This window comes from Mesocricetus auratus, unplaced genomic scaffold (assembly GCF_017639785.1).
Source record: "Mesocricetus auratus isolate SY011 unplaced genomic scaffold, BCM_Maur_2.0 Super-Scaffold_100019, whole genome shotgun sequence".
Lineage (NCBI taxonomy): Eukaryota > Metazoa > Chordata > Mammalia > Rodentia > Cricetidae > Mesocricetus > Mesocricetus auratus.
In genome coordinates, this window is record NW_024429200.1 from 27,125,679 (window position 1) to 27,152,270 (window position 26,592).

Here is a 26,592-nt window from a genome sequence, read left to right on the forward strand (position 1 = left end):
AGACCTCAGTTTTGCCAGTGGACATAGGGTATAAAGTTAGGCTGTGACCAGGTAACTAAGAGTTTCAGCACCAGAGGAAGAACCTAGGCTTTTATTTTTCCTGTAAAAAAATAAATAGGAAATAGTGCAATAGAGATTCCACACATATGACTCCAGAGATATTGAATGAGTAGACCTTGAGGACAAAATGGAAACTAGCGTGGACCAAAAAGAGAGAAGGCAAAGATGAGGCCCAAGCTCAGACTCTACAGAGCTCATGGGACTAAAGTATCTATACACCCAAAATTTCAAGAGCATAAGCCAAAGAATTTCTTGATACAAATTTTATTTTTCATGCTAAAATGTTTTTACAAATTTTATTTTTTCATACACAAGTATAAGAGTAACAGTTACAAGTGAATTTAAAAAATAGCATTGGGGGTGTCATGTCTATTCTTTTTTTTCCGATCACCACCACGTTTCCCTACATGAACAGCAATCACAACTATAATTAAGAACTGTACAAATAGTAAATTTAATAGATGTACCATGATGGAGGCCACTAAAAGAGTAAGTATACAGAAGATATTTTACATTCTCTATTCCACAATTTGAATTGACTGTTAGAATCTAGTAATACTGTCATGTATGTAATCAGTGGACATTCCAAATCATTTCCCCAAACCTTCTTAGTTTAGTTCTAAAGGAAATTACAAGATAAACCACACAGATATGACTGGCTAATGCTTCATGTCTGAAGCCAGCCTCTGTGCAATAAAATTCTGCATCTGGTACAGCCTGGCATCGTTGCTCCTCATCCTGGACAATTACAAGATGAAGAGAATGTACAGCACTTTAAAACTACCCAATACAGCCGATGCGGTATCTCCCCAGACTTCTAGTTTCTAAAATTCTGGGTGAATTGGTCAATTTGAACTTTCATCATCTACATGGTAGTAATATTACCTTTGGCCATTGGCACAATACTATTCTTTTGTGTTTTACAGCATACAAAATATCCTGAAAACATTTCTCTTAAACACATTTCAATTAATGTAATTAAACAGAAGGCAACAACTCCCTTCTAGAATAGTTAGACTCAACTATGAAAAGCTCATTTTGCTAAGTTATCTATGCAGTGCTTTCAGGGTCGAACACCAACCACGCTATGTTCTTCAACTTGGCCTCTGTGTTAAATGTGCAAAAAGAACTAAAGCGGAATTGCATTTTAAAACACGGAAATTCCATTTTCGTTCCCATAGTAACCACATCACTGTTGGTTTTATCTCAATTAAAGATGAGGTTCAAAACTCCTCCGTGAAACCTGTTATCTAAGGAAGCTAAAGACACACAATGTAGTTCCAATTAGGAACTGCGAATGCATATTGCTGTGTAAATAGATCTCAGATATAGAATTCAAATTTTTGATTCAAGAATATCACAAATGTATTTATTTTAATTGAAAAATAAAATTTTGAGTAATGAGTCTTATCCAACTATTTCTGATATGTAGTATTTTTCCTTTAAAAACTTAAGTACCTCATTTAAAACCCAATTTCACAAGTGAGAGGCAATCCAGCTGTCCCCTCTAAGATGTACTCTGATCCAAGCACCTGCTGCACTTTAGTGATCTCAAACTATCCCCTGGTTTACCTCCTGATTATACATCAGCAACTTTAAGTTTAGCTCACATTACTTATCAAAGAGAGAAAACGTTATTTGAAACCCTAAAGCTCTTCATATTTTTAAGGTATATGAACAATCTTCTAAAATAAGAAGCACTGTATAAATACCTGTTTACTTAAACCCTTTCCTTTAAAACACAAACAGAATAGCAAAGACTCAGCAACACACCTGCCACCATAAAGTCCAATATTACATCACAATAAGGCTAGGAACCAAAGAGGACTCATTAGGGCCAAGTTTCAAGGCTCTTAAGATGTTAATCATGCTTTGATGTCACCTCCTATCCCCTTTTACACAACACTGCCATTTCCTAAGTGCAAGTTATATTTTATTCTTGTAACTTTTCTTTTATCAGAAAGTAAGTACTTCATTAAGGCCAAGTAAACAGGAATCAAAAGAAAACTGAGCACAAAAGAAAGTTACGGTGTATTAAATGTCACCTCAGTCAAGATAGTCTTTCAAGCAATTTCAAGGAGTTTATCTCATGTCTAATATTTTCATACTGTATTTCAAATGTAATAATCTTACTTATAAATAATTCACACTGAAAATGTCAGTTTTATTTTTATTAGAATTATTGAAGAGTATTAAACATAAACACAAAAATTAAGTTCCAGGTAAGGTTGGCTCTATAGTATTCTACATTGTTCAATTAACTTTAGAAATATTTCAGATAGCAATTCAAAGTCACCAAAACCTTAGCCCCTCAGTATTAACTTCAAGAACTTTTTTTTTAAAGATTTATTTATTTATTATGTATACAGTATTCTTATTTGCATGTATGCCTCCAGGCCAGAAGAGGGCACCAGATCTCATTTTAGATGGTTGTGAGCCACCATGTGGTTGCTGGGACTTGAACTCAGGTCCTCTGGAAGAGCAGCCAGTGCTCTTAACCTCTTAGCCATCTCTCCAGCCCTAACTTCAAGAACTTTGATTCTATTTTTTACATGCATTTCTGTCTGTCCGTCTCTCTTTCTGTGTGTGTATGTACACAATTTGCAGGAGTCAGTTCTCTCCTGCTGCTGTGATACGCAGAAACTGAACTCAAATCATCAGGCTTGGTGGCGATCATCCTTATCCACTGAACCATTATACTGACCACTTCTAATTTTGGATTGCATGAAGCCGATTTTACCATGGCTTTCTGATGGGTGTTAAATGAAAGGACACAAACATGAGAGACAGAGAACCTAGTTCTGGCCGCAATGAAGGTATTTGCTGGTCTGCAATTTTAAATTTAAATTTCTCACACTGGTGAGAAATCACCTAAGAAAAGCAGGCAGAAGAGTAACAGCCAGTGTGTTGCACACAATATCCCCCCAGAGGCTGGAACACTGTTGGACTAGGGTAGGACAGAATTCACTTCTGAGAGCATGGAGCAACACTATAATGTCTTCATCAAGTGCACAGCTAAGCTATGAAAGTATTCATAAAAATATATCAATACCTACCCTTTCTCCATGCCAGAAGCCAGACTCAGCAGTGGCCTAACAAAAGCTAAAAGTACCACTGACACTTGCAAATGTTTTTATGGATACTGTTTCGCTTTTCCAAGATACGTTTGTTTTTTGTTTTTGTTTTTTTTTTTTTTTTTGTTTCCGTTTTAACTTTCAGCTTGTTACCACCTGGCTTACCCAGTAGTTATTTCAATCTCCTTGACTCCTCATAGGTACTCTGCATCTCTCTGTCTTTTATCTTTTACTTGGGTTTAAATTTCAAGTTTTTTGTTTTTGTTTTTTTATGGCTCAAACATCATCAAAGTTAGACATTAAACCTACATGTCTATATGTGATCAAATTTTAAAGAGTTAAAAGTTTCTGAACCTGAGTCACTGGGGGCAAAGCAGCTTCCAATGGCTGCACCACAGTCCTGCCTCTTCAGGCCTTACACATGCATTCTAGAAGGTGAAAACAAATTTCCTCACTGCCACAGTACCATCCCACAGTAAAATGCACACAGTAAAAAGCAACACAGAAGGTGGTTATATGAGGCATATGTAAAAGTTGACTTTGGAGAAAGGAATTAATGATGATTGTGTACACCATGTAATTAGGCATGAAGGATAAGGACAATGCACAAGGGAAATCATAAAAAGATTTCTTTACATTTTGTTTTTATACATAGAAAGTCACCAAGAAACAAAAGTAAACTGAGTAAACATGAAACTACACAGTTACTGGTCAAGAAGAGACACAGACTTGGAGGCCTAACTAAAGATACCCGTGATTCTGAAGTGATAGGATTAAACTTCTAGACACATGGAAAACCAGATGACTCACAGACATTGGTTGTGTCAGAATGAGGAAATAGAGGTAATGGAGTGAGTTTAACTTGGAAAGTGTGAACACAACTAGACAGTTGCAGGCCGAAGGAGAATGAATGTGGGGTGAGGGGGTCACCAGCAAGCACAGGAAAAGAAACCTTGCTACAAAGACTACTGTGACTAGATAATGAATGACTGTGAAGGATGGCCTGGGCATGACAGGGAGGACAGCTGACCTCGTAACACCCGAGGAAAGCAAGATACAAAAGAAATGGATGTTTGCTGTGTTCGCTCACATGGAGAATATGGTATGAAAGCTAAGGGAAGATATAGTGTGCATAAGGAACAGGATTAAACCACAAGAATTTATATTTTATACTTGAGAACCAGACTGATAAATAGGCTACACACACAACTAAGGTGGGCACTTGGGTATGGGAAAAGGAAAACCCAATTTCTGTCATGAGTTAAAAATTAAAAAAAAAAAAAGGAAATTAACCTGGTATCATACTTAGCTCCTATGATTAGTGTTATGTATTTTAAAGGGGCCCTAGAATTTTCTGAGTGAAAAAGAAAAAACACCCTATGGAAAATAACACTGAAAATATAAGTCATCAGGTGAGCACATCCATCATACTTGAAAACAATGTTAGATGAAATTAAAGTAAAAAGGGAATACTTAACTGCAGAAGCATCAAATCAGTAGGATATATAATGATTAAAATTTTAAAAGCAAACTACAGGTTTATTTTGATGTAGCCACCAGTGTTAAATGAAATGATTTCTAGAATAATTTCTAGTAAAAAATAATTTCCTTCCATAAATCATTCATAACATTGAAGATACCTAATCATTATGAAAATATCTATATAATTCTTAATATGAAAAGCAACATAAGGTAAAGCATCAAAATGTTTTATTGTATATCTATTTTATGCCACATCCAACAAGTAGTTGGAATCTACTGATACTTTATATTTTTCTGAATTTCATTTTCCTACTTTATTTTGTTTAACAACTTGCTTTCCTTCTTAATCACTACCACTTCATTTGACATTTATCAAAGCTGTATAAAGGCCATGCACTTTATTTACAATATTGTACACAAAGGGAATATGTTTAATAGTCACACAGAAAGTTCACAAAACTATACATGAAGCACATATTGAGAGGTTCTTACAAAGTATAGAACAGAATTTTGGTAAATATTATGAACCATTAGCTAAAAATAAGACAAAAACATGCAACTGAGTAGAATTTCAACAAATTAAAGGCTAAAAACACTTAGCTAATAGTTACTTTATCATATAGTCGAAAGACTGCCATCATATAAGAATGAGAGTTTATAAAACAGGTTAGTTTTTAAAAGTCCTCCATGAGTAATGGATTTTCAATAATTTCATATAAAAATTTTCAGAGGTTACTTTTCAAATTACGTTCATGACTGAACTATTATCAATAGAACTATAGATTAAGTCTATGACTTTTATATAATTATTTATTGTATTAGAGAAAGTCTCAGTTTTTCATCTTGGGAACAAAGAAGATAGCCAATCAGTTATCTCACGGTTGAGGAAAGGCTCTTGGTACGAGCAGTCATCGACACAGAACAAGAGTGTCCTGGTGTAAAGTTTAGACATGCTCATTTCAGGGTGTCCTGGGCAGTACCTCCTCACTGACAGTTCTGAACGTGTCTCAGGTGTGTCACCCGCTCTATCACACCTCCTCCAATTTTACTGTTGTGGCTGAAGCACATTTAGATACTCAGACTGGGCCAACTGGTAAGTCGTGTTCCTTCCACAATCGACGTACTGGTACCTCTCCTGAGATATTTGCTCAGAGTGTCCAAAGTATGTTGTTGTTACAGTTACTCTAAAAATGAAACAAATTGAAAGAATATTCAAGTTATATGTAAAAATTACCTCAAGAGGATTATTTGAAACTAAAATCAAGCCAATATGAATTTATATTTCATAAGTTAACTAATGTCGTAAAATTACTTATTGTGAAATACAATTATCAGTTATTGATCATTTGGATTTGGTATTACTGATGACAATATTATAGGCATGGGAGTCTTAGGGAACATTTCTTCAGCAGATCCAAAAATGATAATTGAGCAAACCCTACCCAATAACCTGCTTAAGTAACATGTATATATAAACATATAAAACATGTATTTATATTTCTTTATAAATATACAAAACATTTATACAATGTTTTATAAGTATAATTAAAAGTTATTTTGACTTAAAATAGTTTATAACATGCTTAAATAGAATCATATTCTTCCCTCATCATAGGAAAATGGAAAATTAAATGTCAGTCACTGACTAAAATATGTTGTATATACATAATTAACACACAATTTATTAACCCAAAGCATTATTCCTCCTTGTTGCTGTAAGTTTACTTACCAAGCAGAAAGGAACAGCTGTTGCCTCAACCTGTGTGCTAACCCTGTCATTATCCTGAGCTCCTACAATGCCTGGCAGCTCTTAACTGTGTCTCTGAGCAACCATACTCTAGCTAGCTAAGTGAGAAAACATTTCCATTTCACAAGGTACTCTTGTAAGACTGAAGGCCCTCTAAGGCAGCTTTCATGAGGATGCATAACCTATAAGACTTTATAAACTCATATCTTATCAAGAGCTAGTTTTGCAAACATGGCCATACTTACTGCATCATAAGTACTATGTTGTGCACTTTGATGGAAATCAGTGTACAGAAGTCACTGTAAAAGAAATTAAAATAGGAAGAACAATGTTATTACATCATTAACCAAAACTTCTGTTAAACCTAGCAGACACTGAATACTGATTTTTTTTTTTCCCTTTGAGATGGAATCTCCATATGTTGTATAGGTTGACTTCAATAATCTCCTCCATCTCATCCTCTTCAATAGCTGGGAATATGGGCCCATTTAACTGTGCCTAACAAGACACTATTAAGAATACACAAGAAGTTCTGGGAAGATGGCTTATGGGTAAAATGCCTGCTGTGTAAGCATGAGTTTCAATATCAAGCACTCAGGCGGGAAGTCAGGCATAGCAGGATGCACTTGTAAGCCCAGTACTAGAGGTTGGGGACAGGCTATTAGGGGCTTGCTGGCCAGCCAGCATTACCAAACGAATGAGTTCTAGGTTTTTAGACACAGACCCTGTCTTAAGAAAAAGGTAGACTGATAATGGAAAACACTCAACTTCAACCCTGGCCTCCAAAAATACATGCATGGGTGTGCTTATTCTCACACATGTAGGACACACACACTCACACACTCACTCACACACACACACACACACACACACACACAAAATTACAAAGTCATAAGAACTATTAAGTCCTAAGAGAGTATTATTATTATGTAATAGAAATTTCAGTACTCCTATACTGAATGAATATACTGTAACTAAATGGTAACTAAAAACAAGTGATACATACATATAATCCTGAAAATAAAGACTTTTGTGGCTATAAGTACACATGAAGACATGTTATCTACACTGTAGAGTGCAAAGAAGAAAAGCATGCCCAGAGAACAGAGTATACAGTGAAACATATGCTCATTTTAATTGATAAAGTTATACAAATTAAGAAAACACAGGGTAATGTTACTAAAATCAGCACTTACTACATGTAACTCATTTCTTCAGCAATAACTGTGGGTACCGTATAATCAATCTGAAGGCAAAAACAACAAAACAGCAAGGAAACATATCAACAGAGGATAGGATCCAAACACTAAACATAATCAATCAAAACTTTTCAAGCTAGAAATCTTTTCTTTGATGACTTAGTTTATACTCTTAAGGGACACATGTCCAAGTCTTTGTGGACATTCCCACCTCATTCCATTTTACAACACACAGTGTGAAGAACCATTTAGTTCACTCAGACTGTCCCTGACTGAGGCTTACCTGCTTCATATCCAGTGGGCCAATGTTAGTTATGTTGTTTAAGCGTGCCTTTCCAATAACTGTTTTTGAAAACTGAACTTGAGCAGTGATGTTTTCAACTTCAACCGAATAATAGTTATTGTTTGTTATATTTAGTGTGTTCTGTAAAAAAAAAGCAGAAAACATACATTATCTTTGAATATGGCCTCAAATGTGAACTGAAAATTATAAATCAAATGACTTTAGGCAAAACTATGCCACATATATTAGGAATAGAAAAATATTAACAAAAATGTCAAAGAACATTTTACAGAGGTCTATGTGCATAACACTAAATTCAAAACTGTGCAAACCAGACCCAGAAAGTATATTACATAAAAATATGGAAAAGTAAATATTAAAAAAATACATTTTGCCGGGCGTTGGTGGCGCATGCCTTTAATCCCAGCACTCGGGAGGCAGAGGCAGGTGGATCTCTGTGAGTTCAAGACTAGCCTCCAAAGCCACAGAGAAACCCTGTCTCAATAAATCAATATATATATATATACATATATATATATATCATAGTTTTAGCAAAAGTGGGACTAAACTTAATTATAAAATTTCATTTAAATGTTTATGTATTTTATATATATGTGTACATATATAATGCACACACACATATGCCTCTACCAACTACACAGTTTTTAAAAAAAAAAACAACAAACAACACCCCCCCCCCCAGTTTTGAAAGGGAAAACAAATGTTTTCAGATAGGATCTCAAGCAGTCCTGTAAACTTTGAACTTACTAGGTAGCTAAGGATGACCTTGAGTTTCTCCTCCTATCAGTGCTCCCATCAGAGACAGGCACCACCAAGTCTGGTTTTGTGTGGCCCAAGGGACTAAATTAGACCTTTGCGCATAATAGGCAAACACACTACCAAATGAGTGGCATTATCAGCCTGTTTACATGAAAATGGCATTTTAAATTTACATGCTTGTAAATTTATACCAGATCAAAATGTAGAGAAAAAGTGTATAGAGAAATCAGAATGGTCTGGTATAAAAAAAGACAGCAGGACTTTCCTTTTTGGGAGCCTGTGAGGGGAACAGGCCCATACAGTAAGACTAAGAAACTGTAGTATAGTGTCTGCTTCCCAGAAGTCCTTTCACAAGGTCAGGAATTTGGATAAGGGTCTCCATTCCCTCAGGGCTTAAGGAAAGTCAGGTCTTTGCTTAGTAAGGCAGTCTTTCTTATCTAGCAAGAGGAATTTGTGGCCCTTTCACCAACATGACTGGCCCTACTGTCTCTGATTTCAAGCCACACCCAGTTTACATGCCCTTTTAGTATCATTTAATTCCAGGCACAATAAAAAGTACAGTCTTTTTTTTTTTCAATTAAATGCTGATGACAGCCATTCTGATTTACCATTAGATCCATGTCCATATCCTTCCCCCACCCCCTCCAAAACAACAACAGCAAAACAAAAACAACTCCACATATCCTCTTGGGAACCTGAACCCTCCTATGGAAGCAGATCTCCAGCACACATGTGTATCTTTCATATATGAACATGTGAGATTGTCTGTTGATGATTAAAGGTCTATATGTAGGCTGATGTATATACTTTGTTAGCAAATGGATGTATATATTGTTGAGAATTAATTCTTCCTCAGTAGAGTCAAAATCAGTATGTATGTTACAGGAGTTTTCAAGTGTCTGGTAACAAAGATTTAAGTGTTTCCTTAGTGCAGTGCCAGGGACTGGTATTTGGTATTAGGATACACATTGATTGATACATATGGCTTTTCAGCCACTGCTCCTGACTGACAACTCCCAGTTCATTTACATTAGAATATGTTATTTTGTCCAACTGCAGTTGCCTATCCTTCAATCATGCTTGAGGGACCAAAAATTAAAATTAATAAAAGTTTAAAAACTTGGGTCCCAAACCTATATAGAAAAAGGGAACTTCTAATGGTTTAACTCCTTAAATCAGGAGTGCCTTATCTGGCACCTGAGCCCCTGCTCTCAGAAAAGGGGAGGTAACTGTCCACCACTCCAGTTAACATTCCTCTGCTAATTGCTGGTCATAAAGGTCCCCAGCTAGTTGCAAAGATCCTCTGGCCCAGGGGATAACTGACAGACCTTATGGCCCCATAACCCTGCAAGTCCATGCCCTGTCTTATCTCACTCAAATGGATCTTGTGTAAAATATAGTTACTGCTTGACTCTGTACTTTGTATGACCTTAAGTAATCATGGGAAAACCTGAAATTTGGGCTTCAACCTTACGGTATGCCCCTTTAAAAGCTTCTCTATTTGGCTGGTTGGGATCTCATTTCCCCGCCATAGGGATAGATCCAAACTGGCCAGCTTGAACAGTTAAAAGAAACCTTGGGTTAGTCTCTGGGATTCCACAAACCTGGCACAACAATGGTGATGCAGCTAAGGCTTCATAAAAGGTGAAAAAGGGCACAGCCATCTCTACATAGGCAAAACATGTGTTGGGAGTATGACACACCCCAAATCCATGGGGACAGAAGCCACTGCTCTGCCCTTTACTCTATCTTTTCACTCATCTTTGGACCTGTAGCCCTTAAAATACCTCTTCCAATGAATCAATAAATGCAAGTATATTTCTCCCTTGAGTTCTATGAGCTCTTCAGACAAACTAACCAAACCTAAAAGGCAGGTTATGAGACTCCCACATGAGTCTACCAGAAGTTTCGGAGGTCTGAGCCTGAAACTGGCATCTGAAGCAGAGAGTAGGCTGTTGGCACTGAATCTCTAACCCTGAAGTCTGAAGTCTACCAAAAGTTGGCCAAGTGTCAGAAGTGAATGAATTCACAGGGCACTCAGCTGGGTCTTCTGCAGAATTGCTACTTGATGCTGAAGAGAAATCCTCTACATTGGAAGAGAGAACACACTGCTTGTTTTTGTTTTGTCCAGGGCATCCCCATACATTCTTAGTTATTATAAATGGAAATATTAGTTATTTTATAAATTGCTATGACCAACAAAAAGCAACTTAAGAAAGAATAGCTTGTTCCAGCTTCTATTTGAGAGGACATAGTCTATCATAGAAGGATGATGGAGATGCTTGAGGAAGCCAGTCACACTGCACATTCTTAGTAACCATAGAATAATGAGTACTGCTGCTTAGCTTGCTTTTTCCTATGGGTTCAGTCCAAGACCTCAGCCCATAAAATGGGACTGCCCACACTTAGGGAGGGTATCTCCACCTTAACCTAATACAACAGTCCCTCACAGTGGTACCCAGAAGCTTGTCTACTAGATGTTTCTAGTTTCTGTCAAGGTGACAGACAGTCAATACTACCAATCACAAGCATGAATGCACAAGCCTTATTTGAAGGGGCAAGAATGAAGCCTAATGCTCAACTCAATAGAAATTCTATTTCTAACCTAGTTCAATATTCCTTTATTTTATTATGAGGAGATATCTAAAATTGTGAGAATCCTGTATAATTATTTAAAATACAGTAAGATACTCTCATTTAAATACACTTGTATTTAAAATGAAATGAAACACTAATGAGAATTCTTTCAAACAGATCACAGCATACCCTGGGCTTAAAGCCATAAACATCTGTGATGGCACAGGTCCGTTTCAATGCAGTGATCAACCATGCTCTTCTTAGCCAAATTCTAATGTGTAAATGTAGACACAAGATCTTCTGTGAAGTTTTTAAAGTTGGTGACTGTATAATCAGTTTTCAAAATCACATTTGTGGTAAATCCATAGGTCATTTTCACATGTTCTAACTTAAAACAATCAGGTCATCAACTTCATATTTAAGCAGAATTAAATAAAGGTTTATTAAAGGTGGCAGAATTTTTGTTTCATAAAATGGTTAGAAAGCAAAAATACTGTATTCATAACATCTATTGAATCAACTGTTAACACCTTGGTAAGAAATACCTGGAGTCAAATGTTGAAAAGTAAATTGACTATTTTTTTTTTGCCAGAAAATAACTTCAAATGTTAAATGATTCTCAATATATTCAATGCTATGAGATAATTACTTAACATTATTGACAGAACCAAAAATGGTAGTAGGATCAACAAAGCAAATTCGACACCAGTCAGAATGGGTGAGTGGCCAGTCTCAAAGTAGACCTTAACTACCTCTGCAGCTGCATTCTGCCTACCAAGACCTTCCCCAGGCCAATGCCATCCTAGCTTGTCCCTGGCCCTACAGCTGCTGGGCCCCCAACACCAATCACAGCTGGCTTCCACCACTGAGGCAAAGACCACATCAGTTAGAATGGACCCAGGACACAGAAGGCAGAATATAACTCTAACAGACTCCATAGATTCAGACACAGTCTACAACATCTGAAAGAACAGCCTCAGCAACTACAATGGAGGCCAGGTCAGATCTAGAGAACCAGGAACATTACCAGATCAAGGGACCCAAGGCACTCCAAACCCCAACAGAGACACCCTACTGGACCTGAAGACTCATCAATCACCAGAACCCTTGACCCCTTAGACCAGAAGAACTTAGAAGAAACAGAAACCAACGAACAAGACACCTATCCAAGACAAACACTGGAATCAACATCTAACCCTATAATCACCCGAACTCCAGAAACCTAAATGCCAGTCAGTGTAAGAAGACAGTCATTAACAGAAAGGGCAATATTTCACCACCAGAACCCAGCTATCCTATGACAGCAAGGCCTGAACATTGCAATGCAGCTGAAGCACAAATAAACGACCTTAAAAATAACTTTATGAAGATTGAGGTCCTTAAAGAGAAAATAAAAATTTCCTTTAAAGAAATGGAGGAAAAGACAACCAAAAATTGGAGAAAACCAATAAATCTCTTAAAGAATGACAATAAAAACCAAGAAAATAACAAATGGTTGACATAAACAAATAAAACTGTTCAAGACCTGAAAATGGAAATAGAAGCAGTAAACAGACACAGTCACAGACAGACAGACAGACAGACAGACAGACAGACACACACACACACACACACACACACACACACACACACGCGCGCGTGCACACATACTGAAGGAATTCTGGAAATGGAAAACCTGGGTAATGGATCAGGAACTTCAGAAACAAGCATCACAAACAGAATACAAGAGATGGAAGGGTCTTAGGCATTGAAGATAGAGGACATAGATTCATTGGTCAAAGAAAATGTAAAACCTAAAACATTCCTAACACAAAACATCTAGGAAATCTGTGACACTATGAAAATACCAAACATAAGACTAACAGGAATAGGGGAAGAATCCCTGCACAAAGGCCCAGAAAATGTATTCAACAAAATCATAAAAGAAATATCTCTCAACTTAAATAAGGACATACGTATGGAAATAGAAGAAGCCATACAGAACACAAAGTAGATGGGATCAGGAAAAAAGTCCTCTCACCACATAATATTCAAAACTAAACCAGAAAAAAGAAAGAATATTAAAAGCTGTATGAGAAAAAGGCAGACCAATCAGAATTCTCTTCTTTATACATTACTTCTCAATGGAGACTCTAAAAGCCAAGAGCCTGGAAAGATCACTTGCAGACTGTAAGAAACCACGGATGCCAGCCCAGACTACTATACCCAGCCAAACTTTCAATCACCATAGATGGAGAAAACAAGATATTTCATGACAAAGTCAAATTTTATCAATATCTAGCCACAAACCTAGCTCTACAGAAGGTACTGGAAGGAAAAATCCAACCCAAAGAAGTTAGCTACAGCCATGAAAACATGGGCAACAGATAATGCCACACCAATACACACACACACACACACACACACACACACACACACACACCACCACCACCACCACCACTACCAGCCACCAGCAACAAAAAATTAACAGGAATTAACAATTACTGGTCATCACTATCTCTCAGTATCAATGGAGTCAATTTGCTAATAAAAATACACAGGTTATCAGAATGTAAATGAAAACCAGATCTATCCTTTTGATGCCCTTCTGATGCCCTCAACATGAAAGAAAGACATTACCTCAGGGAAAAAGATTTCCCAATCAGATGGACCAAAGAAGCAAGTTGGTAAAGCAATCCTAATATCTAAGAAAATAGACTTTAGAATTAATCCAAAGAGATGAAGAAGCGCATTTCATATATATCAAAAGAAAAACCCACCAATTGATGCCTCAATTCTGAGTATCTATGCCCCAAATATAAGGGCACCCACATTTACAAAAGAAACACTACTAAAGCTAAAATCACATATTGAACCCCACACATTAATTGTGCGAGACTTCAATAGGCCACTCTCACCAAAGAACAGGTTATCTAGAAAGAAACTAAACAGAGAAATACCAGAACTAACAGATATTATGATACAAATGAACCAAACAGATACCAACGGAATGTTTCACCCAAACACCAAAGAATATTCTTTCTTCTTAGCACCTCACAAAAGCTTCTCCAAAGTTGACCACATACTGTGTCACAAAGAAAATCTGAACTGATACAAAAGCATTCTAACAACACCTGTACCTTATCAGATCAGCTTGGATTAAAGTTGGAGTTTGACAAACTTACAGAAAGCCTACAAATTCATAGAAACGGAGTAACTCTCAACTAACTGCATCAAGGAAGAAAAAAAGAAACTGAAGACTTCCTAGAATTCAACGAAATTGAACACACAACAAAATCAAACTTATAGGACACAATGAAAGCAGTGGTAAGAGGAAAGTTCATAGCAGTTAAGTGCCTCCATAAAGAATTAAAAAGATTAAATGCAAACCTCATTAAAATCCCAACATAATTCTTTACAGACCTTGAAAGAACAATACTCAACTTCATATGGAAAAACAAAAAACTCAGGATGGCTAAAATTATCCTGTACAATAAAAGAACTGCTAGATCCCTGATCTTAAGCCCTACTACAGAACAATAGTAATAAAAGGCAGCATGGTATTGGCATAAAGACAGACAGGTGGATCAAAGAATGGAATCAAAGATTCAGACATAAATCTACACACCTATGAACACTTGACTTGTTACAAAGAAGCCAAAACTATACAACGGAGGAAGGAAAGCATCTTCAATAAATGCTGTTGGCATAACTGGATATCAGAATGTAGAAGAATACATATAAACTCATCTATCACTCTGCTCAAAATTCAAGACAAAGTAGATCAAAGACCTCAACATAAATCCAGTTACACTGAACCTGATAGAAGAAAAAGTGGGGAACAGCTTTGAAGACATTGGCACAGGAGTCAACTTCTTGAACAGAACACCAGTAGCACAGAGACTAAGATTAACAATTAATAAGCAGGACCTCATGTAACTGAAAAGCTCTTACAAGGAAAAAGACACTGTCAATAGGACAAAAAGGGAGCCTACAGAATGTGAGAAGATCTTTACCAACACCACATCTGATGGAGGGCTGTTCTCTAAAATATATAAAGAACTCAAGAAACTAGATATCAAAAGACAAATAATCCAATTAAAACGTGGTGTATTGATCTAAACAGAGAACTCTCAACAAAAGAATGTCAAAGGCAGAGGAACACTTAAAGAAATGTTCATCATTCTTAGCTAGCAGGGAAATACAAATCAAAATGACTCTGAGATTCCATCTTATACCTATCAGACTTGTTAAGATTAAAAACAAAAATGACAGCTTATGCTAGAGAGGATGTGGAGCAAGGGGAACACACCTCCATTGCTGGTGGGAATGCAAATTGTACACCCACTTTTGAAATCAATATGGTGGTTTCTCAGAAAACTGGAAATCACTCTCTCAACCCAGAGATACAACTCTGGGTCAATCATACCATAAGTACACTTGCTCAATTATGTGCATAGTGGCTTTATTTCTAATAGCCAGAAACTGAAAACAACCTAGATGCTCATCAATCAAAGAATGGATAAGAAAATCTGGTATATTTACAAGTTGGAGAATTACTAAGCTGTTAAAAAAATAATATCAGGAAATTTGAAGGTAAATGGATGGGACTCGAAAAAGTCCTGAGTGTGGTAACCCAGACCACGAAAGACAAACATGGTAAGTACTCACTCATAAGTGGATATTAACTAGAGGAATGTATGGAGGCTGCTATTGGGATATGAAAGAAATAAAATTAATAAAACACCAAATCATATTCATGGAAAATATTGCAGCAAGGGGTCAGCAGCAAGCATTCTCAGAGTATATGCGTGGTTGTACAACACAAAGAATGGAGTTGAGGCCTTTGGGAAGAGTGTGCACTTACCGTGATATTTAAATATATGGTTCGCTTTTGAAAATCATAACTGACATAGGCTGATTTTACGCCAATGTACTTCACATCAATAGATCGAGGGAAAAGGAAAAACACAGCCAATCCAGACAGGAGCAGGCAGACAGACACAGATGCCATCACATACAGCTTTCTGAAAAGAAAAAGAGAGTGCTTACATACATGCCATCTAAAATTACATAGAGCAACATGTAAGGAAGTTATTTCCATTTGAATTCTTCTGCCACATATCATAGAAGCAAGAACACATATTTAATTTGACCAAATGACTCTAAAACTATTAGCTAAGGTTGGTATTACCAAGAGTTAAAATAATCTCTTTAGAAGATGAACTGTCATTTTTGAAAACTGATTATTTCAGCCTTATAATGAAATATTTACTGAAATGATTTTCAATCCAGACTTTACATTAGAATCAAGTTTAGGGCCCTTTACAATCCAGAATCCAGGCGTCCATCTGGATTCACGGAAGCAGGATTTGAACTGGAGAGTCTTATTTCCTGACACAAACACACAGCTCCCTCTCCTCATTATCATCAGTCCTTTTTCTCCCAAAGTATTCATGTCCTCAGTTCTAAAATACTGTTTACACTCATCAACTGGGCAATGAGATGTTACTCTGTTTGTTTACCTCAGTGCAAAGAGTACGCATGTATAACAGAAAACAGATAAGTCAAATGTCTTTTCTTTTTCCTTCAAGGTTATACTCAAAACTATGGTTTCAGATTTCCTGGGCACTTCAACATGCAGGGCTCTACTAAGGGCCAATTTCCTTCTGAGTCACCTTCCTTGTGACCTACTGTTTGGCCCACTCCCTTCTCCCCCAAACTTCCTATACTTCAATCAAGTTAACTGCATACACATTAGAATATAACTTCCCAATGATTTTCTAGGTACTTTTGATTCCTTAAAAAAAAGAAAGGAAAATGGCCTATTAAAAAGAAAGAAAGCAAATGAACAAAATTTCACGGAACTGCTACCACAGAGTTCATGTTGCTAAGTGAAACAAACCAGTCAATCAGCCAATTCCCACTCATTTGCTGTGGAAGTTTTTCAATCTTACTAACAATGATCTCCAAGTAACCAATAAACAAACTCATATTTGTCATACCTGTAATATTCCCATAGGCACAAAACATTTTAAGCACAAAAAGAATTTAAAAAGTCATTGTCATCAAACATCTTACCATTTTTGGATTTCCTATACTTTAAGTTGTTTTATTTTTAATTACTCGTATACACACACACACATACACACACACACACACACACTCACACACTTATTTGCTTCGTGTTATTTGAGACAGGGTCTTACGTAACTCAAAGAGACACAACCCAGAGAGAGCTTGAACTTGGTATATAGCTGAGGATGGCCTTGAACTTAAGATCTTCCTGCTTCTACTTCCTGGTACTGGAATTATAGGTGGGTGTCATCATGCCTGGCTGCTTTTATCATATTTGACAACTATTCTCAGTATAAATTTTTGAAAAGTGGAATTTCTGCACCAAAGACTGATGGCTTATATAGTTTTGCTAGAAAATACAAAATGCTTATTCAACTGGCAAGACACGAGAATGCTTGTGTTCACTCAGTGGTGCCAACAAAGCAAGCTGACAGAGTTCTGGGCTTCTGACAATCTGAAGGAAATGATGTCTCTGTGTAGACTGAATTTGCATTTCTTTAAGGAACAAGATGAAGTATATTTTCCTTCATCTAAAGGTCAGTTATATTTCTTTTTTTATGGAGTACTTTCTAAAGCCTCTATTTTTATCCCCCTTTGTGTAGCTGGCTTTTTTCTTTTCAAACTTGGATGTTCTGTACAGAAGGGGATCAGTCCTCTGCATGATATGATTTGCAGACACTATTTCTCGACTTATCATTTGTCTTTTGATTTCAATTAAGATTTTGTTTTCAACCTGTGGAAGTTTATCTATACTAAGTCAATTGTGTTTTTTCATTATGAGTGGATTCTAAATCATAGGTATTGAAAAGGCTTTCCACTTTGAGATTATATATTTGGCCCAACTTTTTTCACCTCTCTATGAATTTTAAAATAAAAGGCCACATTGGTTTACATATGGCTTGGTTGATATTAATTCCATGACTGCTAAATATTTTGTTCAATAGCTTATTTGATGCTTTGAGGCCAAGTAGTAGTGAGCCAATATAATTGTCTGTCCTTTACTCATTAACTGAGTCTCTTGCTCCAATGTCCAAAGGCCTTTTCTTCTTCTTTAAACCTCCAAAGTTCATGACTTTCAGGGTGAGGGTGTCTCTTTCTGATACACACAATAAAGCCTTCTTTTATTCTAGTCATGTGTACCTCAAGTAAATCTTCAGTAATTAATCTCAGACCTCTTATGTGCTTCTGTGTGACTGCAATTAAATACACCTTGTTTTCCTTATTTTCTGTTATTGTTCTCAGATTTTTATTATGTATGTATGGTAGTTTGTAAGTGGCTCCCATACTCATAGGTAGCAGCACTATTATGAGGTGTGGCTTTGCTGCAGTAGGTGTAGCCTTGTTATCACAGTAGAGATGGCTTTAATATCTCATATATGCTCAAGCTACACACAGTATTTCAGATTACTTCCTGTTGACTGCAGGTCAAGCTGTAGGAATTTCAGCAGCTCTTTCTCCAGCATCATGTCTGTCTGCAGGCTACCATGTTGCACCATGATGATAATGGACTAAGCTTCTGAGAATGTAAGTTACCCCGATTAAATATTTTTCTTTTAGAAGAGTTTCTGTGGTCACGGTGTCTCTTCACGACAATTGACAGTATGTATGGAGGTTTAAGTAAGAAGGCCCCCATACACTCAAATATTTTAATGCTTAATCAACAGGGAGTGTGGCGCTACTGAGAAGGATTAGGAGGTGTGGCCTTGGAGCAGGTGTGACCTTGTTGGAGAAGTGTATCTCTAGGGGTAGGCTTTGAGGTTTCAAAAGCTCAAGCCTGGGCCAGCATCTCTCTCTTCCTGCTATCTGTGCAGTTTGATGTAGAACTGTCAGCTACTTCTCTAACACCACACTTGCCTGTTTGCTGCCATGTTCCCTGTTATGATGATAATGAACTAAGCATCTCAAACTGTAAACAAATCCCAATTAAATGTTTACTTTCATAAGAGTTACCATGGTCATGGTATCTCTTCAAAACAATAGAATACTAACAGGGTCTGTATGTTTACATGTGTCTTGTTTATTCCATTTCTCTCACATTTTCCAGGGTATCACATTTGTACTGTGTACTTCCAATTTTATAGAAAAAGTAATTTTTTACATATTTTAATGGGTCTGTTGGTTCTCATTTCATATCCTTCTACCAGTTATTGCATTTCTGAACTTTTCAATGTCTTAAACTACTGTCATACCTTCTATAGTTTAAATTTTGCATATACTTAAGTTTCCATCTGTGTGTGTGTATGTTTCAGTTTTCAACATTATTTTGAGTTACTGTTCTTCATGTTCTATACTGCATACTGGGATGGGCTAAGGTTGGCTTGGCCCACATGAGTACTCAACCCCTTTTGACCTTCTCTAGGCCACTGTGGGTTTTCTGCAATTTCTGCTCAGAACACTGTATAAGTTATTCTCAAAAATACTTGCCAGGAGTGCTGAGTGTAGGCATCTTCTTTAGAGAGAGACCTTTGTTTTCTACATCAGGAGTCTTAGATTCATTAGAGACTCCCCTGGCTTCTCTTTAGATGCCCTCACTTCTGCTAAGTATGCTCAGGTGTCTGTGGTCATCATGCTTTGGGCATCATTCTGTAGTTAGTGAGAAAATAGAACCTCCTATGCCTGATGAAAATGGCCTGTGTACATGTGCATGTTACTGCCACTATTTTAAAATTCTTTGAACAAACAGATTTCTGAAGATACTGGTACCATGAAATTTTCAAATTCTCACCTCAAGCAGTAATTGTTTTGGTTGAAAGACAAGGCATAAGATGGTATAACTTAAAAACTAGATAGTGTTTTCTTCTTAAATGTCTTAACTAGAGTAACTACTTATATGCAGTTTGAAAGTAAAAATATACAAACAGCAACAAAAGCAGAAATCTTATAATCACTTACGTTCTTCTTGGCCGTAACCGTTGATCACTATAGGGGATCAATGCCACCAGCTGGTTTTCTTGCCCTAAAGTTGAAAGATGTAATTAAAAATTCATTAACATCAATAATTAAAAATACAGTGGTGTTCTAGGAAAATGTGGTTTCAAAAGACTAGAATTCTCTCCTTATTTCTTTAGTACACTGTTATTTATATCTTCAAAAGTTGAGTTATAGAGAAGATACTATGTTTTTTCATAATGTCTAATTAATCAAAAGTAGAACAAATAATGAGGGCTACTGGATAAAAAAACAAAACTCAAAGCAAAACAAAACCGACAAGTCTTGGCTTTCAGGAGATCTGAACTTACCCTAGCATCTTTCAACTCCACTGTTTTCTACTCAGAGCAACTTGATGGAGAGTAGAAGAAACACATTGCTGCTGCCCTTTTCCTGCATCCTCAATCACTCCATGGCTCAACCAAACTGCTATTCTAAATCTCAAACTTTAAGGGCTCACTGTTCTCATTTGCAATCAGTGGTTTCAAGTGATCCCCAAGGAGACAATTACACCGTATTTCCTTACTTCACACTCTCTAAAACCCCAATTTCAAAACCCATCTCTCTTCAAACTCTCATCATTGCTTCTTTATCCTCATTCTTGGTCCATAATGTGGTACAGGAAAAGAGTGTCCCTAACTCTTTTCCTGTACCTTGCTAAGACTTCTCAAATGTCCGAAATTAAGTTACAGGATAGAAAACAGAAGAAAAAGAGTTAAGTTCATTTAACTCATAGCATCAAATAAAGAAAAGGAACAAGTGTTTTACACTCCTTTCCTGTATGTTGAAGAGGAAGCCATCAGACCACACTGCATTCTGCTTTTAGAACCAACCAACCAGGCAGGAAAATCTCTTTCTACATCCTCCTGCTCTCCATGGGCTTCTCTGTTATCCTGGAATCTTTTCTAGACCCAAAGTGAGCTCAAGGAAATAATTTCTAGTTTTTCTCCCAGAATTTCATTGTAGATTACCTTGGTCTCTTAGGTCCAGTGGACACTTTTCCAAGTACTATTTGGCCATGCTGCTTGTGACTTAGAGAATTTGTCATAGGACAAGCTTTTACCTTTGGTTAATATCTCGAACAGCTAAATAAGCCCTTTACTTCACAGACTCATCTGCATCAAGAGTTTGATTTAACAATATCTACCCTCCTACCTGTTTCTATGTCCCTTCTTTAGAAGCTCCATGTACCCTCTACAGGGCCACTCTCTGCACAGTAGGTATTATCTCTCTGTTCCTACGCAGGGGCATTGCTCCATTAACTGTCCCATCTCCTGTGTTACCTGTATGCCCTCTATGCATCACTTTTATCAGCATGCATACATCTAGCATTCATTCAATCTTAAAAGGGATCACTCTCCTGACATTACAACCTCCCAGCTACCAGCTCTCCTCCTCCTAGAGCAAAACTCACAAAACCTATTTCTTTATATAAGATGCTACATTAATGCACCACACTTTTTCGTGTATATTAATTCAAGAAAAAAATTGATTTTACTATGACACTGTCTATACATGCTGTTACAACTCTCCAAACTACTCTTTAAAAAAAAATCCTCAGTGGCCTCCACATCTCAACACCAATGGACAGGCCTCAGTCACCACACAGCTTCATCTGTCATCAGTGCTAACCGTGGCTCCCTCTTTCCTCCTCAGCACAATTTCTCTAGTTATCTTCTAGGACACCAAAGATTTCCCCCCCCCCCCCCGCTCTTTCTCTTTCTACTGACATCAAATGCTACATTGCCCCAGACTTCATGCCACAGTTGCTTCCTTTTCCTTCTATCTAAATTGCTAAGAAGAGTGTTCCCCTCAAATTCCACTTGAAGCATCATATTTTGATGATACCAGCTAAGACATGCTCTTCAATTTCAGACCCTCATAATTAACTGCCTATATTAAAACCTCACTTTGATATTAAACCCATCTTCCCCAAACATGTCTGCAACCGAGCTCCTTATCTTACTTCTGGCATGCAAACTCAAACTGTTCTTATGCCTATTGTGGTAAAAAGCTATGTCATTCTTTAAGTTGTTGGATAGAGGAAAAAAAAAAACTTTGGGGTGATCCTTGATTATCTACTTTACATAATCCACACCCAGGCTACCCAGAGCCTACTTGGCCATGTGTCAAAAGCATGCCTAGATAGACAGAAATAGTATTCCTACCCTACTACACTGGTGTATGAATTTCTTCAACTACAATACTTCTTTTATTCTTAAGCAGCTACTGTCTCCCGAAGGATAAAAGCACCATTCAGTAGCCTATGCAACAAGCCCCACTTAAAGCAAGGCACTTTTCTGAGACTCTGGATTTCCTCATTCAGTTACTTTGTCCTTCTTTAGGTCTCTTCAGGGTCCCTATTAACTTTTACCATGGAGAGAAGAAACCACAACACACTTTATTATTTGTCCTTTCTATCAATGCAATTCAAGTACCCTCCAAAGAGGAGGGAGAGGACTATTTCCTTTTCTCTTCCCCATGACAAATCACAAGCTCACGTTTTCCCCCCTTACTTGACTCTTCTTCATACATCATGCATTTCCTTTAATACCTAACTGCGACACAAGCAACTTATTCTTTAGAAAATGAGTTACTGCCATATTGGATATTTGGATATTAACTAGTAATATCCAATATGGCAAAATGAATGTGATATGGCTTCTAATGATGTCAAAAGGGACTTACATCCTCAGTGGAAACAACAGTGCACATTGACTATTATAGCAGACAAGCATGAAAAATACTAGGTGTGCTGAAGTCACGTCTATCAACTACTTTATGAACGTTACTGTTTGCTTTTGTGTCCTTCTGACTAAACAAAATTGGTGAGTTTTAATTTTGAATTGTTGGGGATAGAACTGCTTAAAACTACAGGCTTTATATCTCTTGTGCAAATGTTTGGAAAGCTTCTTTAAGAGGACTATCTATGGAGTAAAACATACCCCTAGGAATTCTTCCTGTTCCTTGGCAAGTGGGACAAGTGACACTATCTCTTCCGGTAAATTCCACATACGGAAACTGAGAGACATCTCCATTCCTTCCATCTTCATTATGCACTTCGTTGTTAACGAGTCCAGTCCTCATGTTGTCTGTCGATGTGACCCCATCATAACCATCTTCTTTATTTGAATGCAAAGGTAAATGAGAAAGAGACTTTCCCATGCCTAATGAAAAAGAAAAACCTGACAGTAAATTCCAGGAGCAAAATAATCTCCTGGGATATTTACAGGATTAGGTAAGTGTAAATTACTTGTAGGATTAAAATTGTATTCAATCAAAATAATGTGACACCAGGGAACCATTTGCTAGGACTCAGAAGTGCTTTTCTTACAAAACACTATGAAATGAAATAAGGCCAAAATGGTAGCATTTGGCAAAAGTTTACCGTGTAGACACTTGAGGCCTTCTTAGTGCTCTCAGAAGACATATAAGCTCTAAGATTTTACAAAAAAACAAAAACAAAAACATGTTTTAACTAGAAACCAGCTGGCACTAAAGGTGAAACTGATTGTTGGCTCACTACAACTGATATGCATACTCCAGCTAATTTCAAAGTGGCATTTCACTCATTCAAAATTCAAACTGCTTTAAGTTCCAAACTTAGATGTCTTACTTCAAGCCACAGCAGTAAATATACAACAAGAAGAAAACCTCTGAATGACAAGTTTTTAAAGCCATGAATATGTTTCTGTAACAGTCTGGCAGTTAAAATTAGGAAGCAAATATTCAAAAATATTAAACATAATTTTCCAGACAATGTAGCACAATTTAGTAAGTTAACGTCAAATTTTTAGGGTGACAGTTTAAATAACAGAAGCTTATAATCTAAGTGAGAATAGTTAGTACCAGCAGCCACATGGAAATAAGCGCTCCAGATAGGTCATATAACACAATAAAGCCTAAGATTTCATGAGGGAAAGGAACATGAAAATACGACATGCTTGTATTTTGAGAAAATATTAACAGAAATGGAAAACAAAATTTTAAGTGGTGCAATTCCTTTCTTTCTGTGGTTAATCATACCTCATTTATCAGTTTCTAAGTATCACTATGCAATCATTAGATATTACTTTTAAATTATTTTATTTAACAAATAAAACCAACGCCAAATAATGTCACCCCACAGGAAGGAAGCTTTGCTTTTCAAAATTTGTACACTGTTGAATTCCCTCACAGTATACAGAAATATTAAATTAAAAAACTTGAGTAGTACATAAGAGTAAAAGGGTAAAGAGATTAATAAAAATGGTTTTGAAAGTTCTATGTACACACTATATTAATGACTGTGACTTCCAAACAAGCAGTATCTTAACATGACTCAATGACAGCAAATAAGAGCCTAACCAACACTCACCAGCCACAGGTGCACAGGGATGAATTTTAATCATCACTGTGCCCACACACTGTGACCTTGGAAGCTAAGCAGGGGTGCTTTGGGATCAGCTGGCCTCTGTAGAGGGCATGGGGTACACCCTTGTAACTCTTTTAGGCAACAGGGTGAAGACTGTGTCCCACCGAGGGCTGCTCTTAAGGCAAGAGGCTGAAGATTGCCAAGTGGCTCTGGTCTAGGCCAGGTGTCTTCTCCAGATGCACAACAACCTTGACAAACTCTGCTCAGGTCTGGGCAGGCAGCAGATTAACCAGTTTCTTGAATCCTAGGCTTCGTGTCTAGCTTTTCTTGAAGGTTCAGACAGGTGTAACCACTGTTATTTTGGAGACTTACTTGAGGTTATAAAAGGAGTGCAAGATCCCCTTCTCCTCCTCCCTGGCCTCAATGTTTATACCGCGGTCTTGTGAACTCAACAGGGTCTGGAAACCGGGAAAAGATAAACACAGCATTGCAACCAACTGAGATGTGTCACCAGAAGCGGGGTCGGCTCTGGAGGGTTGGGGAGGGAAGGGAATTAGCGCCTTTCAAAAGGCGACACAAGCAAACCCCCCCCCGCCGGAAGACACCAACGTCCTTGGCACCTTGCAACTGGAACGTGACAACCCCAGAGCCACTGGGCCGCTCAGATCCAGGGCCCTGGCGTCGCCCCAGGCGAGCCAGGCGGGAGGCCAGGGCCCGCGGGGACAGCCCCGCAGCCGGCTCGCCGCGGCCTCCCTCACCGCTCGGGCCCCCAGGGTCCGGGTCGCTCACCCGCACGCGGAGCGCTGCGCGGTCACGGGATGCTCCGGGGCGGGCGGGCGGGCCGCAGGACGGGTCACGGCGTCCCCGATCCCGGTGCGGGGCGGAGCGCCGGCCTGGGAGCGGCCGAGCAGGGCGGGAGAGGGGCAGGACCACAACCGCATCAGCTGAGCGCCGCGCCGCGGAAGCCGGCGCGTGCGCCTGCGCAGTTCGCCCCTGGAAGGAGGGGTTGGGCTCCGGGACCGGCACTGCGCATGCGCCCTTTCTCATGCCTGCACCCCCCCTCCCAAGGGAAGCGGTCACGTGTGCCGTCACGTGCGCCGGCTCGCCCGGGTTTTGTCACCTAAAGGTTCTCCAGATTGGAAAGTTTAGAAACAGTACTAATCGTGCTTGGCTTACGAACGATCGGTTTCCTTTTCCCCCTCCATCAGGCCGATTCCTTTTGCGAAGGGGAAACGCTGCACCGTCGCACATTTCCGCGGGCCTTGTCACGGTGCTGAGAGGGGCAGCCACAAAACTTCCTCCCTGGGGTTGGGATGAGCTGGTTGGTGCACATCTCTGGCAACCAGGTGCACGCATTGTCTTGTTGAGTTTTCGTTCAGAATTCCCGCCACTGAGAGAAAGCTTCCCCCCCCCCCCCCGCCCCAAGTCTTTCTTTGATCTGGTTTTGACTTTGTACTTGAAGCTCACATTATTATTCCGTGCATGCAATAGGGTGTCTCTCCCAATGCGCATTAACAGGTAAGTAGTTAGAGTGTCCTGAAGGCCCCCACCCCCTACTCACCCACCCACTGCCCAGTCTTAACTCACAGTGAGTTGAGGCTACTGTGGACATGTATCGTTTTGGTGGTTCTCGAGAGTTAATCTTCAAAGGCTGGGGATTTTTCTTCCTTTTTGATAATCGAGAAATACAAAGGGTCTCAAAAGATGTCTGGATGGGATTATAACCTGATAAATTGAAACCAGAATCAGCTGGCTTGCTCAAGGGGTTAAGCAGTTTCCCTCTAAGTGGGGTTTTGGTGAGATTCGTAGAAAATTAGCAGAGTTATGACTAGAAAGGAGGAAAAGCCTTAAGCATCCATTAATTGTGATGCAATTATTGCTTATCTGCTGGAAAAAGTCAGCAACCCGGCTGGGTAAGGAGCTCCCAAATTGCCTGCCTTTCTTAACTGCTTTACTTGTATTTAAAAGTAGCTTAATTTATGATCATCTTCTGTAACTATAAAAACTTAATGAAATTACTAGCACAGTGGGACATGGTATGTGGAATAGCC

General features: G+C 38.2%; 1 protein-coding gene across 2 annotated transcripts; it reads right to left on the reverse strand.

Moving 5' to 3' along the window:
• Window positions 1-308: 308 nt before the first annotated feature.
• On the reverse strand, window positions 309-25,451 carry Tmem106b (transmembrane protein 106B). 2 transcript variants are annotated; one of them, XM_013121155.3, is made up of 9 exons: window positions 25,331-25,451; window positions 24,914-24,999; window positions 23,133-23,354; window positions 20,152-20,215; window positions 16,049-16,208; window positions 7,846-7,986; window positions 7,560-7,609; window positions 6,609-6,662; window positions 309-5,800 (listed from the first exon to the last, which is right to left on the reverse strand). In XM_013121155.3, exons 3-9 carry the CDS (start codon window positions 23,350-23,352, stop codon window positions 5,662-5,664), a joined length of 828 nt encoding a protein of 275 aa, XP_012976609.1. In that variant the 5' UTR covers window positions 23,353-23,354; window positions 24,914-24,999; window positions 25,331-25,451; the 3' UTR covers window positions 309-5,661. The 2 variants fall into 2 exon arrangements, with proteins under 2 accessions (XP_012976609.1, XP_012976610.1); XM_013121156.3 differs by lacking the exon at window positions 25,331-25,451 and adding an exon at window positions 25,162-25,311.
• Between the last annotated feature and the right edge of the window lie 1,141 nt (window positions 25,452-26,592).